Source organism: Prosopis cineraria, unplaced genomic scaffold, assembly GCF_029017545.1.
Source record: "Prosopis cineraria cultivar Desert tree isolate PC_DT_omini unplaced genomic scaffold, ASM2901754v1 PC11, whole genome shotgun sequence".
Taxonomy (NCBI): Eukaryota; Viridiplantae; Streptophyta; class Magnoliopsida; order Fabales; family Fabaceae; genus Prosopis; species Prosopis cineraria.
Window position 1 is genome coordinate 22,342,126 of NW_026555342.1, and position 15,363 is coordinate 22,357,488.

Below are 15,363 nucleotides of genomic sequence, written 5' to 3' on the forward strand. Positions count from 1 at the left end.
ATAGGACTTATATTTTGGAATGAAGTAATGTCACAACCACCAATCCTGGTAGGCAAAGATTATAAAAAATATTGGAGAAAATATAATATTCAGATGGAAATTACTCATATGTCAACTATTGAAGTTAACAATCATAATAAAAGTTTTAACAACCGAAATTCATTGGAACCGAATGAATATAGTAGAAAGATCATATAGGAGAAGTGCAATCATAGGGAGGTAATTCATCAATATTCTTCTATGCCTTCACGAAGCACATTTTTCCTTTATATCCTAGGCCATTAATCCTCGTGCCGGCCCATTTGAATTTCTCCAAAGCCCATTAGTCAATTTCCGCCTCTATTCTTATTACCCTCTATAAAGCAATTTGCACCCATACCAATATTGGACCCAATTCTTAACAAGAGAGTATATATATTGTTGCACAGTTAAAAAAAAAAGGTGTGTTTTAAAAACATATAAATTAAATCAAAATTATATCCCTTCAGCCAATCAATTATATCTATTTGCATGATTTAAGATTGCATACTTAAGAGTTATCCACGTAATCCTTATCCTTTAAATTGCGGTTGAATTAGTTGGAGTTTGGATTTGAGTTAAATTCTCCATTTAGATATTTAAAAATATGTGCATTTGAATTTGATCCAAATCTATTTTTTATTATTTTTTTTATAATTTCAAATTTATATCATACTCTAATTATTTGAAATTTTAGTCACTCTTAGCATTTTTGTTTTCTTCACAATTTTACAGTTGGTGCTCTATCAATTTCGCTTTTTCTATTATCTTTCATTCTTGTCTCCTGCCATTTGTTAAATGGAAGTAAGTCGGTCATTCACAATCTTCTATTTTCGCTCAACACTTTTTTTTTTTTCTAGCGTACATTAATCTTAAATATAGCACTAGGTAGAGTTATACGTTATCTTTTCCTCATAACTAATATGTTCTGTATTCTTCTTTCCTTTTTAAGTCTTGCTTCTTTTGATTGTAGCAATACAAACTAACATTTTGATTCTGGTATTTTGGATGCCACTTGATATCTAACATGCCTATGGTTTTTAGTCTGTTCTTCCAAACGATAGGTGACTACTATATGTGCACTCTTAATTATTTCCTAGCTCATGGTTTCACACTCTAGAGCCATTTATTCCTTTGTTGAACATATATACTTGTTTGACATGTTTTGTCTGTTTAGCCGGAAACCATATTGTACAAGTTTAGTGTTATTTGTCAATCTTATAGGAGGTTCTCACTTTCGACTTAGTCTATCTTTCGACTTAGTTAATCTTATATCATTATTGCTAAAATATAATCATGGTCAACCTTCTCATTGAATGATGATGATGATGATGATGATAATGAACTCCAGTTAATTCTAGCTATTAACAAACCAATTGAGAAAGTCATGCGAAGATTGATTTGCTTACAAGTTTAGAGTTTTTATGATCTCATGATTTTTATGGAGAACAAGAAATGGAAATTCTCTATACATAAGCTGTAACTCATTAAGTTCACTTTTCCAAGTACTAACATTCGCACAGGACAGTTGAAGATGAAGCTAAAGAAAACATTGAATTTACTGTGGAAGGAAGGAAAGTTGGCACAGGCATCTTCTGTGGCAGAAATGGTAAAGGAGCTTTGAATTTAAGAACTTGAATCACTTGAGTGATAGAGGGTCTTGATGAGTGATCAGGATGCGCACACCAGATCCCAACAACCACCAAACGTTCCATTTGCTGCTCATCAAACACTGCACTTAGCTTTGGATCCGCAACATCAAGTAACCTTCCTGATCCATATAGCTCCCAAACCCACTCAATGATACTTTTTTGACTTTCATTTAAAATAAGGCCAATGGGTTTCTTCCCACTGGCTATCTCCAAAAGAACAACCCCAAAGCTGTACATATCAGATTCCTTACTTGCCTTTCCTGTAGTGAGACATTCAGGAGCTATGTAGCCCATGGTTCCTGCCATAAGTGTTATTTCTGATCCTTTATCATGATCTACCATCCTGGCTAAGCCAAAATCACCTATCTTCGCATTGAAGTTTGAGTCTAGCATGATGTTGCTTGATTTGATATCCCTGTGAAGCACACATTGTTCTCTTCCTTCATGCAGGTACAGCAATGCTGAAGCTAAGTCCAGAGCGATGTTATACCTAACCTGCCATGTTAAGAAGCTTTTTCCACAGTATAGATGAGAGTCTAAGCTACCATTTGGCATGTACTCATATATAAGGAGAAGATCTTTCTTCTTGTGGCACCAACCAATGAGTTGTACCAAATTCTTGTGCCTCAATTGGCTAATGATCGTCACTTCGGTTGCATATTCCTTTTTCCCTTGCTTGGACTCCTTTGATATCCTCTTTATAGCAACATAGGAGTTTTGCTCTTTCAAGAAACCTTTATAGACACTTCCAAATCCTCCATGCCCAAGCTTCTCCGACTCAGAAAAGTTATTTGTCGCAGTCACCAAGTCATCATGGATAAACTTCTTTGGTCCGCTACCCTTTTGGAATTCATCATCCATGTTTAGATCAGAATCTGACACTTCTTTACCTCCCATTTTCTTCCTCCTCCAGAACAACATGAGAACTAACCCTATGAACCCAACAATGATAGTGACACCAATGGCTATACCCACAAAAAGCACAACATGATCATCGTTGGAGGTTGGGGATGAGGTAGGTGATATGTGATTATTGTTGGAGGTTGGGGATGAGGCAGGTGATACGTGATTATTGTTGGAGGTTGGGGAAGAGGCAGGTGATGATGCCTGGCTTTCTAATAAACTTGAACTAAAAGACCATGATTGTAGGGTATGTACTTCAAACAAATCACCTGTTGCAGCTGAGAAGCCAACGATAACCCACTCTGGTAAGTACTCTCTCAAATCAACTTCATACGAAAGATGACGCCATCTAACTTGCTCATAATTAGAATCATACCTGGTGTAAGAGATGCTAAAGTTATGAGTACTTGAATTGTACTGAATACTGCATCTGTAAGTATCTCTATTTCCAATGCTATCTGACCATCGATTCAACACACTTGAATTCATTGAATTGACATTCAAACCCACATGTGGACGATCGACAGGGTCCCATGAGTTTTTGTACGTGTCAAACTCCACAGCCACAAATGGATGTTTTGAGTGCAAAACTTGGTCGCCATCAACAAGTCCAAGGCCTCCTCCTTTCTTAACTTTCTTCACGAGTGGAAGATTTGGGTCTGCAAAAAAGATTGTTAACCCATCTCCAAACAGATTGGTTTGCGAGTGTATGATGAATGAAAAGTTGGTGGAGAAATCAGTGAGATTTCTTGAGTTCTTATCCCAGAGATGCATTTGTTGGAAACTCGTGACGCGCCCTACACTGTAATTTGATTTCTGGTCCCATGCACTTACAGTCACGTAGATTTCTGAACGTAAGAGAGAAGCATCACCATCTAGCTTCACATCGCCTTGCTTAAACCGAGGGAAGTTAAACGATAGTTGATGTGCAGAAGGAATTATAAGGAGAAAGAATATAAGTTCCATTTTATAAACGAGAAGTTCTGGTGCGTGATCACCATCATGCCAAGAAGCCATGATTTGGGTACAGCTTTAAGCTTGAGCCTACTAGTTGTGTTTGTGTGTGTATATACATTCGTTAATTAGTTATTAGTCAACTCTCCTTTTTTTTTCCCTGTTTATTGTGAGTTTTGGATTTTGTCATTTTCTTGATTCTTTCTTGGAAAGCGACAGAATGAAGCGTCCACATTAGGGTCCCTAATCTCGATGATGCCATTCATAAAAGGCTTAGAATTTGGATGAGGATTTGATCAGTGTCTATGAGCTGGTTTGGACGCACCAACTAACCAATTTTTGTTTATAGTATTACCACAATTGTGATTTTATTAGTTATGCAACTTTGTGATTCTACAAATTATTTTAACGAACTCCTGGGGCATTATGTTTGTCTTTAGAAAATTTCAATACTTTGTTAGTCTGCTGGCACTTCCATGCACGTCTCATTTTCTCAAAAATTTGTTGTTTTCTTAATTTCTATAAATTTGTAATTGCCTAATTGGATTGCATCATCTCTTGCATGGACATCAATTTACTCTATTTATGAAAGAAGCCGCTGATATTCACCAACTATACGCATAATTTCCTTCAGTAAACTAAACACATAAATAATGTCCCAAAAAAAAAAAAACTGAACACATAAATAAGCCACTTAACTATATTTGTTTTTGTGTCTATCGGTGTCTGTGAGTGTATATAAAGATCTACACATCAAATGAATTATAATTAAATTTAAAAGTAAAAGTTAAAATTTCAATGTTTTAGAAAAACAAAAACTAAAGTAATTTCTTTTAGTGAATAAACTTAAAATAAATGAATAAGATTGACGGGAAAATGGAAGCTAACAACGCATCTCAAAAGATGTTTGAATTTGATATGCTATATGTGGGAAATTAATTCTTACTCTACACTATTGCTTTTATTTTACATGCAATCATTATATTTTGAAAAAAATATATAAATAAATAATTAATTTCCACGCTACATTTGCATGGATAAATTTTCCAACTTGGATAAATGAATCTTCATATTGCTTGTCCGCAATAAAAGATGGGCAGGGCATTTGGTTCTTTTACAAGAAAAAGTGTTACGTACGAAGACCAATTCCTCATGTTAATTGGCTAGTTGCACTCAACATTGGCATTGGGATTATGTATAAAGTAAGCTTCTCGGGGGCTTCGTACAATATATAGATACATCAACTGGCTCAAGCCATTAAGGCTTAGTCTTGTTGGTTTCTTGTTAATTGGGTGGATGGAGGTGCTGGATGTTGAAGTCAAATTCCTATATAGCTCGTTATGATTATTTTATTTATATGGCTATGGCTGCAAATTAAGTTTTGCTTTGCCTATAGCTCATTAAGTTATGACCAAGTTAAGATTTTGGCTTTGAAATACATCACAGCCATCATGAATGAGATTTTGGGAGATCATGCTTAGCTTCTTGTTGGTCAAGTTAGTAATTTTTAATTTTTTTACAAGCTTCTTTAATTAGTCATACATGAGAGAGTTATAGTAATTTGAATGTGTTATAGTGGAATTTCTTCATTGTTGTTGGTGGGAATGGTTCTCTTTGGAGTAGAAGAAGGGTGAAGAAGAAAGTTGTGCACTATGTTTTCAAGGAGAAACTTGACACCATTGTGTACTTTTTTTTAGGCGTAATTCACCCTCACCTATTTTGTTTTCAGGTGCCAATTGGATTGATGAAAACGTTCCTTCAAGATACAATGAAGGCCCTTGAGTATGACTCGTACTATTAAAGCTTAAGCCAATGCAGCAATTATTTTTACAAAATGATAATTTGATTTATATCTTTTGTACACTCAAAGACAAAGGCAATGATGGAGAAGAGTATTTATAGAAAGTGCCTTGAAGTGGTACCTTTTAAATAATAATACTCTACTTAAAAATTATATATAATCTATATTATTTCATGAACAACCCTATGTTATTTCTAATCCCTTTTTTTAGTCAAATTTTTAGTCATTTTTTAATGAAAAGAAACATCTTTTTAATATGTAAAGTTTTCTTGAGATACATCTTCTTTTACTAAGTGCCACCTTTTAGTTTTCTAATCCTTCAAAGGTACCTTTATAATTTAGAGAGATATGGCTTCAATGACTATATCTTTCTACACAAACCTTAATAAAAATTCTTTAATTTATCAGGACATAACTTTTCAAAAGAACTTAGACTTTTAAAAAGGGAATCTCTTCATTTAAAAGAATATTCCAACAGTTTGCACGTGGCTCGTTTTCCTTACACCGAGGTTTTTTTCTATGTTAAATCTTATGTATTATCTTCTATTTTCTCTTCTTTTTCTTAAATTAATTTTCATTTATTTGATCCATGTTGAATCCACTTGCTTTTCTGCAGTCCTAGACCATGGTAAGATGATCCCTCTCATATGATATATATATATATATATATATATTGGATAATGTATTAGGGATAAGAGTTATGAGAGTTATTTCTTGGTATACGTACGTTTACCTTTTCCAGTCGTTTTCAGGCTTATAATTATTTAAGTCCAGCTATATGATTGACAAGTAAATGCTAACTAGAGATTTGATTTTGTTATTTGTCCCATTATGGTAGTCAATTTTCTTGATTAACAAATTGCCGGCTAAGTTTTTATTTGAATGGCCATTTTCTAATTCTGCATGAATTTTTCCTAATGAAATCTGTGTTCATACGACGTAATTACTGGTAGTTTCTTGAACAAGGATTCATCTTTAGCGATGTTTGTCAAAGTGTATCAAATGATTCCAGCTGTCATTAATCAATTTTAAATGAAGCTCAAACTGAAGTGAATAACTTGAAATTTTTTTAGTATTCATAAATGAATATATCTTATTAAAGCCACATAATCATCAGTTTTTAATTTCAGTTGTTTGAATTTATTGAAAGAGCCATATAAATATTCTAGTGAGGTCCACTCTATATATAGCGAAGCAATTTGCTCACATGATATGAAGTATTCTAATGCAGGAGAAAATTCCTAGAAATGGCAAAGTTCAAGCCAAAGAAAAATCAATTTGCTTCCAACTATTTTTTTCCATTGCTGATTAGACATCTAGAACAGGGAAGGAAATAGCCAAGAAATTACTTTGAAGAAGCTAACATTTCTTTCGCATAATCAAACTAAAGAGATAGAGATGGATTCACCATGCATGCGTAGACAACTCAATTAGATGATGCATATATGAACATTGGATGGCTCTATGAAAATGTTCACATATATAAGGACGCACACACAACTGCATTATATTGTCAAGTTTGATTATAAGCAAATTAACTTGTTCAAGGCTTTAATTATAAGCAAGGCATACGAAAGAAGATGTGTTTAGACTTAATTACAGAGCCTTAGCCTTAACCTAAAAAATTATAAATAAATATCGTTAAACCCTAATAATTAAATGCATTTATATTCTAGAAGAATCTAAATAATAGTAATGGCTAGTTTCTTGAAAAGATGACAGAAATTGAAACAATAAAATAATTAAACGAATGATGCCTTTCAAAAATGGGTTAATATAAAATTTGAATCCTAAATTATAGGTCCAAGGGCAATTTGAACTTTAAATTTTTAAAAAATATATTTTGAATATCAAATAATTAAAGTTGGGGCAATTTTGCCCCCAACATTAATTTAAACAAATGTCCGTTAAAATAAGGCTTAATATGTTATTTTCACTAAATGAGGATAAGGGAGAGAGGGAGAGTGAAATGTGGTGAAAACAGCACATTAGGCCGCAATTTGTAAAAAACTAACGGACTTTTGTTAAAATTTAATAGTGAGTACTAAATTGCCCACAATTTTAATTGTTTAAGGTTCAAAATATACCTTTTAAAAGTTTATAATTCAAATCGCCCCTGCATCTATAGTTTAAAGTTCAAATTGCATATTAACTCTCTAAAAATTTGCATTAGTTCTATCTTATCTTAACATTTAATTTGAAAACAATTAGGAATGGAGCATGATTTTGCATTGCCTAGAAATGGAGGGAGAGAACAAATGGATAGAGAGTAGTGAAAGAATTGGATGTCACATCTTGAAAACAATCAATTGTGGTTTTCAAAACTGTAAGTTAGGCTACACCAGCTATGGCACAAACTATAGCTAATTAAGTTAGAAATTCCAGCCATTAATTATACAATTTTTTTTTGGCATAAACAAACATTACAAAAAAATTGACTTTTAACGGCGACAAAAAGTCATTGTGAGAGCTTTTGTCACTGATTCTACTTGCAACGACCATAAATTTCACTGTTGAAAATATTCAATCAATACAAAAAGAAAAATTTATTGCTGCAGAAAGATAGCCATCACTGATCACTGTAGAAACCACACATAAGTGGCAACTACATGGTCACCATTGAATATTGAGCATCAGCGGCAACCTTTGTTGTAATAACCCAAAAATTTTAAGTAAAAATAAATAAATAAATAAATATATATATATATAATATAAATGCATATATTATTGTGGTTGAATTGTAGTTATATTAATTTTGGAACAATTATGACAAGAGGAGGTTTTGGTATAGTGGGAGTATGCATATATCTCTTATATTTGGTCTTGAATTCGAACCTGGTTGAAGCCAAAAAGGAGTAAACCATTTTTTTACTTTTGTACCGTGAAATTACGAAACTACCCTTACCTCTACAGTTTTTTTTCCCTTTTTTTTCCTCTCTATTTCTGGCACGATTCAGCATTTGGGGCTCTGTAGAAAATTTTAGATTCTCTCATCTCTCACTCTCTGCCTTCTCCGTCTCCTCCTACTTCCGTCCGCAGCATCGCTGGCGTGTGAGTGTGCGAGAGTTCCGTCCGACACTCCTCTGCCATGTTTGTGCTCTTTCCTCCCTTCTCTATTTCAAATCAGTAAGGTCATTTTTTTTCTTTCCTCTATCGAGCGATGATCTGAGCATTTAAGTTTCTTTCCCTTCTTGTTCACAGCCTTTGCCGATATGGGTATTTCTTATTCATGTAGTCGCTGTCGTTGCTTTGTCTGCCATGGCTGTGTGTAACCTATAGCCTCCCTCATCTTCCTCTGTCTTTCATCATCGAAGCCTCTTCCTTTTGATCTATTCGAGTAACTATAAGGGTGAGTCAGAAATCTCCTCCTCTCTTGCAACACGACACTACTGTTCACTGCCATAGAGAGCTTTGAACCTCCTTTCTCTTCTCTCATTTATTTCATTTTTGGGTGCCGAAGAAGAGGGGAGACTTAGCTGTTGTTTTGGAAGTTTGATTCTAAAACTTCATCCTTCTTTTATGCTGTAAATTTTGTTCCCTTTTCTGCTATTGTAAATTGAGGTGAGAAATTTTGATCTTTCTCTTCCTGGTTGCTCTGTATGTGCGTGGGTGAATATAGAGATAAAATGGTTGGAAATTTTTCCTTTTATTACCATATTTGTTAAGCAAAAAGGAGAAATTATGAAGTTGAAATTGTAATGTATAAAGAACAAGAGAATGTTAGGCTAGGCTTGAGTTTTGTTTATTTGATCTTATTATTAATGTTGGAAAATTTTGGATAATTGATAGGAGGTTAAGAAGTATCATTGATTGAGCTAGGAATTGATACCGATAAGATAATTGTTAGAAATGTTTGTTAGAAGTTGTTACTTGATCGAGTATTACTAAAAATCTTATTAAACTCTTGGGAAAAATATAAATGGTTTGGATGCTATTATCTAATGATTTGAGTTGGACATTGTATAGAAAGTTAATTAAATATATATTTATTTGTAGTAGTTATATCATTACAGATTAAGCAATTATAGAAGATAATTATCTCCATAAGGAAGTGGAATTAGAGATAGGGATGCTTGGAAAGAGTAATTTTGATTATTAATGCAAGAGCCAATTGATTATCAAAATATTAGTCTTTGAAATATCTATGAAATGTTTGGGAAAAAGAAAATTTAAATTAAAGTTGGAAATTGTCTTTGTTATTTTTTTCTGAATTGATTTAGAGTTAAAAAGGTATAAAAAATAATAATAAATAAAATAAATAAATAAATCTTTAAAATAAAATAACGATGTTTTTATTTGGGCACTAGGATTTAAAGAGCAAACATTGTTGCAAGAGGACTAGTTAGGGGTAGAGAATGTCTCAGGTAAGTGGATAACGTCCCAAAATAATTTATTAGCAAAGTTTCTTTTCATCAAAGATATTGATTTCAACAATTCACAATTTTATTTATTTATATATGTGTGTATATGTATATATATTTCATAAGCATTGATTATTTCTGTTGATTGAATAACTCTATTTTCCTAAGCCATGTTATGTGCTTACAATATTGATCAACTCATTTTTTTTCAAGTTTTAGTAATCCTTATTCGAAAAGGACAATCAGGAAAATTTGTGAAAGAGCTTGTAAGTTTTTACAGTGAAAAGAACAGGTGTTTACATAATTCATGTGAGTCTGATATGGAAAATAGAAAATTTTAATTCGAAAATGATTATTTTTCTCGCATGTTTGAAAATTAATTGTTTAAGGGACTTTAGACAAAACACTGGTAGCTAACAACAGTTCCGTTAGCCCTTGGCGCGCCATGGTCGGTTACTAGTTAGTTGAATTTTGTGAGCTTGTTCTCACGTCTGTTATTCGTAGGTCTTATACCTGTGTCTGTTTTCATGGCTTCAACCACGTCTGGTTAGTTACCCTCATGGACTGTGTGTCCATGTCTGTTTCGTGGCTTCGGCTACGTTTGGTTACTTATCTTCGTGGATTATGTGTCCACGTCTGTCTTTGTAGCATAAGTCGCGTTTGGTTATTTGCCCTCGTGGACTGTGTGTCCATATTTGTTAATTATTCTGATAAGTCCCTATAAATATGAAATTGATTATTTAATGACTTCATATTCCATTTGTTTTAATTAGCAATATATTTTAATTACTTATTTGGTTTAATTGTTTCTTTGAAATTAAGTTATGACAATATTTGATATGATAATTTAATAGTTCAAGATTTCATTTAAAGTTATATAGAATCCTGTTGTTCCACGCTTATTTGAATCTCTATGGAGATCATTTTTTTTACTTACATAATTTGTTCCTAATTTTTTTATTTATTCGTATTTAATTATTTATTATTGGGACGTTATTCGCTGGAAAATATTTTTGGTCTCAGATAATGTAGCTGACACTGAACTATCCGCCAACTATTGACAAGTCTATTATTGACTAAAGGTGGACAAGTTAAGGATTAAGTATTCTTTTGATATAATGTTTTAAATTATGAAATTTTATTTTGTAAGCTTAGTTTATGTGCTCCACATAGTCTATAGCTAAAACCTTATTTTGTCATATTTTTTTTGCTTGGTGGCTGGAAGGAATTGAATTCCTAATTAATATGATATTTGGTGTAAAATATTGAGTGTAGAGTTTTCGTGAGATCTTGTTTAAAGAGGAGGGTCTGTCGAAATTTATACAAACATATTAAAACTTTTATTAATGTCAAAAATGTTTATGCATGTTCTAATTTGAACTATAAACATAATTAGGTTTTAGTCATGGAAAGATTAATTGATCCAAGGCTTGAACGATGTACAATGGTTCACATCTTGTGTCAGTCATCCTCTATTTTTGAGACGTAACATTTATCGACATAGAAACTATCAATTAGCAGTGACTTTTTTGTTATTGCAAAAAAGTAATGCTAATTTCCCTAACCATGTGGTGCCATATCACCCTCTTACTCTTACATGGCACCACATCACCTCCCACGTGTCACCCATGTTACCTTCCATGTGTCACCCACATCACCCTTCACGTAGCCATGTCACCCTCCACGTGGTGCCTCTACTTCACTCCACGTGTCATTGTGTCACCAATTTATGTTTTCATTTCACAAAGTGCAACCTCTAATATTTAAAGTCATGAACTCCTTCTTTTATGTCCCACTATTTTGCCATTGAGTTGGAATGAACCTACAGTTTATTATTGTATAATTAAATATATATTATTAAACTAAACAAACACACATATATCTTAAATATTAAATATTATAAAATACCATTACTATTATTAAATACTTCAATTTAATTCTTTTAATGTATCACAATTTCAAATTATATTATTTATTTTGTCTAAAATAAACTATAAATATAATTGATACAAATCATTTATATTATTTATTTTAATTTTTTTACTTCTCAAGGTTATGGTATTATTTATTTTAATATTCATATTTGTAATTATAATATAAAACTTATCTAAGAGTAAATAATAAAAATATAAATGATTATACATTAGATCATAATTATTTATTTTTGGCTAATTTTATTTTTACTTTTAATCAACTATAACTCTTAAGTAATTTAGTTAGCTTGTTTTTACATTACATTTTAATTTTTTAATTAGTTTTCATTTTTAAATTTTTTAAATTATAATTTTATAAAAAATTATACTCCCTCTATTAAAAAATGTAAGGCATTTTTTGAAGAGTTGGATGTTTAAAAATATAAGATATTTTTAGTCTTCCGAGGTGTAACCATTACCTTTTTTTTTTCAAAAGTGCCCCTATTTATAGTGACTTTATATTTATTATATGGTATTTAATAGTGGTAAATATAAAAAGATAAGGTTAGTTTAAAATAGGTAACTACTTCATTGGGAGTGAGATTTGGTTAAAAATGCCTTACATTTTTTAACAGAAGAAGTACATTGTGTTATTTTATTTTTTTTATATTTATGTTGCAAGATAGCATCAAACAAAAAAAAAATCATATAGCATCATATACATAAATATATATTGTAAAAATTAAAAGTAGAATTTTAAAATTTCTCATTTATCTTCTTTTCATCTTTCTCTTCCCTATCATTAGCCATTGAACTGGGAACATATAGATTGACATTAAGCTTTAAAGTTATTGGTATTAAATGTAGAATTTGAATTAAAAAACTAGGTTAGATGAAATATCATTCTACGAATGAATAAATTTAACTATCACATGTCTAATTATTATAAATAAGTAGTGTTATTGTTTAAAATATCAATTTAATCATAAAATATTATATGCATTCCAAATTAAAATATCAAATATTAGGTTTTTGAATGAATTTATTACTTCACATAGGAGCATGCATTGGTCAATTCAATTAGATTTGGTATTAATTGGCCAAAATCAATGAATCAAAATTGCTTAAATAGTTGGATCAAATCAAATTAAAAATTACTTGATAACAAAAATTGACGTAAAATAATACAGTTTGGCTTAATTCTTTAGTCCACCTCATTAGTATTAAATAATAAATTAACCTTATCTAAAAATAATTTTATTATTTTAAAGTTATAATTTAACTATCAAATATATTAAATGAAAACTCATTATTCTATTTTATATATTCATTATAAAATTATAATAATACATCAAAATCAATGTCTTAAAATGTTAAATATTGGACTAAACAAAAAATAAAAAATTTTGATGATAATATCTGGTTACTATTAATTGTTAAGAAAATCAAACTTCCAATGATGATATTCAAAGTCCTCACTGAAAGTCTCACTTTCTATAGCGACTTTTAAAAATCATCGTTGATTGTGAACTTTATGTTGCCACTGAAACTTAAACCTTCAGCTACGGTATACACTTGTCGTTGTTGAAAGTTTAACCTTCTACGGCAACTATTTAGAGTTGCCGTAGAAAGTGAGTCTTTTAATGGCGATTTTGAATGTCACTGTAGAAGGTCAAATTTTCAGCAATGACTTTTCTTATTGCCGTAGATTATTCATTTTCAAAAAGGCACTGTTGCAAATCATTGAAGTTAATTTTTTGGTAGTGATTCTCAATGCTAAAAATTCAATTGTATATTTTAAAATGTCTACATGAATATGTAAACGAAGAATGTATGCTCACATTCTATTCAACACATGGATCTAGTTCCATCATTTGTCTGTATGATCGAGAGGTGAAACTGAAGTAAAGAAAGCATTTAATGTTGGAGGAAGATAGGTTGGCACAGGCATCTTTGGAGGGAGAGCTGGCAAAGGAGCTTCAAAATTAAGCACTTGAATCACTTGCCTTATTGAGCGCCTTGATGAATGATCTGGATAAGCACACCAAATTCCAACAACCACCAAGTTTTCCATTTGTTGCTCATCAAATTCTGCATTTAGCTTTGGATCTGCAACTTCATGTAACTTCTCCGATCCATAAAACTCCCAAGCCCACTCAATCATAGTCATATGACCTTCCTTCACATTGAGGACAATGGGCTTTCCTCCACTTGCTATCTCCAACAGAACAATCCCAAAGCTGTACATATCAGATTCCTTACTTGCCTTTCCTGTGGTAACATATTCAGGAGCTATGTAGCCCATGGTTCCTGCTACATGTGTTGTTTGTGATCCTTTTTCATGATCCACCAGTCTAGCTAAGCCGAAGTCACCAAGCTTAGCGTTGAAGTTCGAGTCTAGCATGATGTTGCTGGATTTAATGTCCCTGTGAAGCACACATTGTTCTCTTTCCTCATGCAGGTAAAACAATGCCGAAGCCAAGTCTAAAGCAATGTTATACCCAACGTTCCATGTCAAGAAGCTTTTTCAATTGAATAGATGAGAATCTAAGCTACCATTTGGCATGTACTCATATACAAGGAGAAGATCTTTCTTCTTGTGGCACCAAATTCTTGTGTCTCAATTGGTTGATGATCTTCACTTCAGTTGCATTTTCCTGGATCCCTTCCTTGGACTCTCTTGATATCCTCTTTATAGCAACATAGGAGTTTTTCTCTTTCAAGAAACCTTTATAGACACCTCCAAAACCTCCATGTCCTAGCTTCTCTGACTCAGAAAAGTTATTTGTTGCGCTCACCAAATCATCATGGATAAACTTCTGTGGTCCGCTACCCTTTTGGAATTCATCATCCATGTTCAGATCAGAATCTGATACTACTTCTTTACTCTTCGCCTTCTTCCTCTTCCATAACAAGAACAGAACAAGCCCTATGAACCCAACAGCCACAGGCATACCAACCCCTATCCCCACAAAAAGTCCAACATTTGATTTTGTTGGTGATCCCTGGCTTTCTAAACTTGAACTAAAAGACCAAGACTGTAGGGTGTGAACTTCAAAAAGATCTCCTGTTGCAGATGAGAAGCCAACGATAACCCTCTCCGGTAAGTACTGTCTCAAATCAACTTCATATGAAAGATAATTCTATGTCATTGTTGCAGAATCAGAATCATACCAAGTTTAGGAGATGCTAAAGTTATAAGTACTTGAATTGCACTCAATACTGCAGTTATATGTATGCCTATGTTTAATACTATCTGACCACCAACTGAATATGCTTGAATTCATAGAGTTGATATTCAAACCCACATGTGGATAAGCAACAGGGTCCCATGAGTTTTTGTAAGTGTCAAACTCCACAGCTACAAAAGGATGTGTTGAGTGCAATACTTGGTCGCCGTCTTCAAGTCCAAGACCACCTCCTTCCTTAATTTTCTTCAGAAGAGGAAGACTTGGGTCAGCAAGAAAGAAAGCTAACCCATCTCCAATCAGACTTCTCTCTGAGTATATGACAAATGAGAAGTTGGTGGAGAAATCAGTGAGATTTCTTGAGTTCATATCCCAGAGGTGCACTTCTTGGAAACTCATGACGTGCCCAACACTGTATTTGTTTGTCTGGTCAGATGTACTCACAGTCACGTAGATTTCTGTACGTATAAGGGAAGCATCTCCATCTAGCCTCACATCACCTTGCTTAAACATGGGGAAGTTAAACGATAGTTGATTTGTTGTAGGGATTATAAGGAGAAAGAGTATGAGTTT

At 32.6% G+C, this 15,363-nt stretch overlaps 1 protein-coding gene and 1 pseudogene across 1 annotated transcript; both read right to left on the reverse strand.

The window, feature by feature from the left end:
- Positions 1-1,526: 1,526 nt before the first annotated feature.
- On the reverse strand, positions 1,527-3,590 carry LOC129286329 (L-type lectin-domain containing receptor kinase IX.1-like). Its single transcript, XM_054922317.1, has one exon. It carries the CDS (start codon positions 3,588-3,590, stop codon positions 1,527-1,529), a length of 2,064 nt encoding a protein of 687 aa, XP_054778292.1.
- A 9,882-nt stretch (positions 3,591-13,472) lies between these two features.
- The window catches only part of LOC129286330 (L-type lectin-domain containing receptor kinase IX.1-like), a 1,945-nt pseudogene continuing 54 nt past the window's right edge, over positions 13,473-15,363 (reverse strand).

Bases quoted from the DNA above. Each gene is read 5' to 3' on its own strand.
- LOC129286329 (XM_054922317.1), bottom strand. From the start codon at position 3,590: ATGGCTTCTTGGCATGATGGTGATCACGCACCAGAACTTCTCGTTTAT.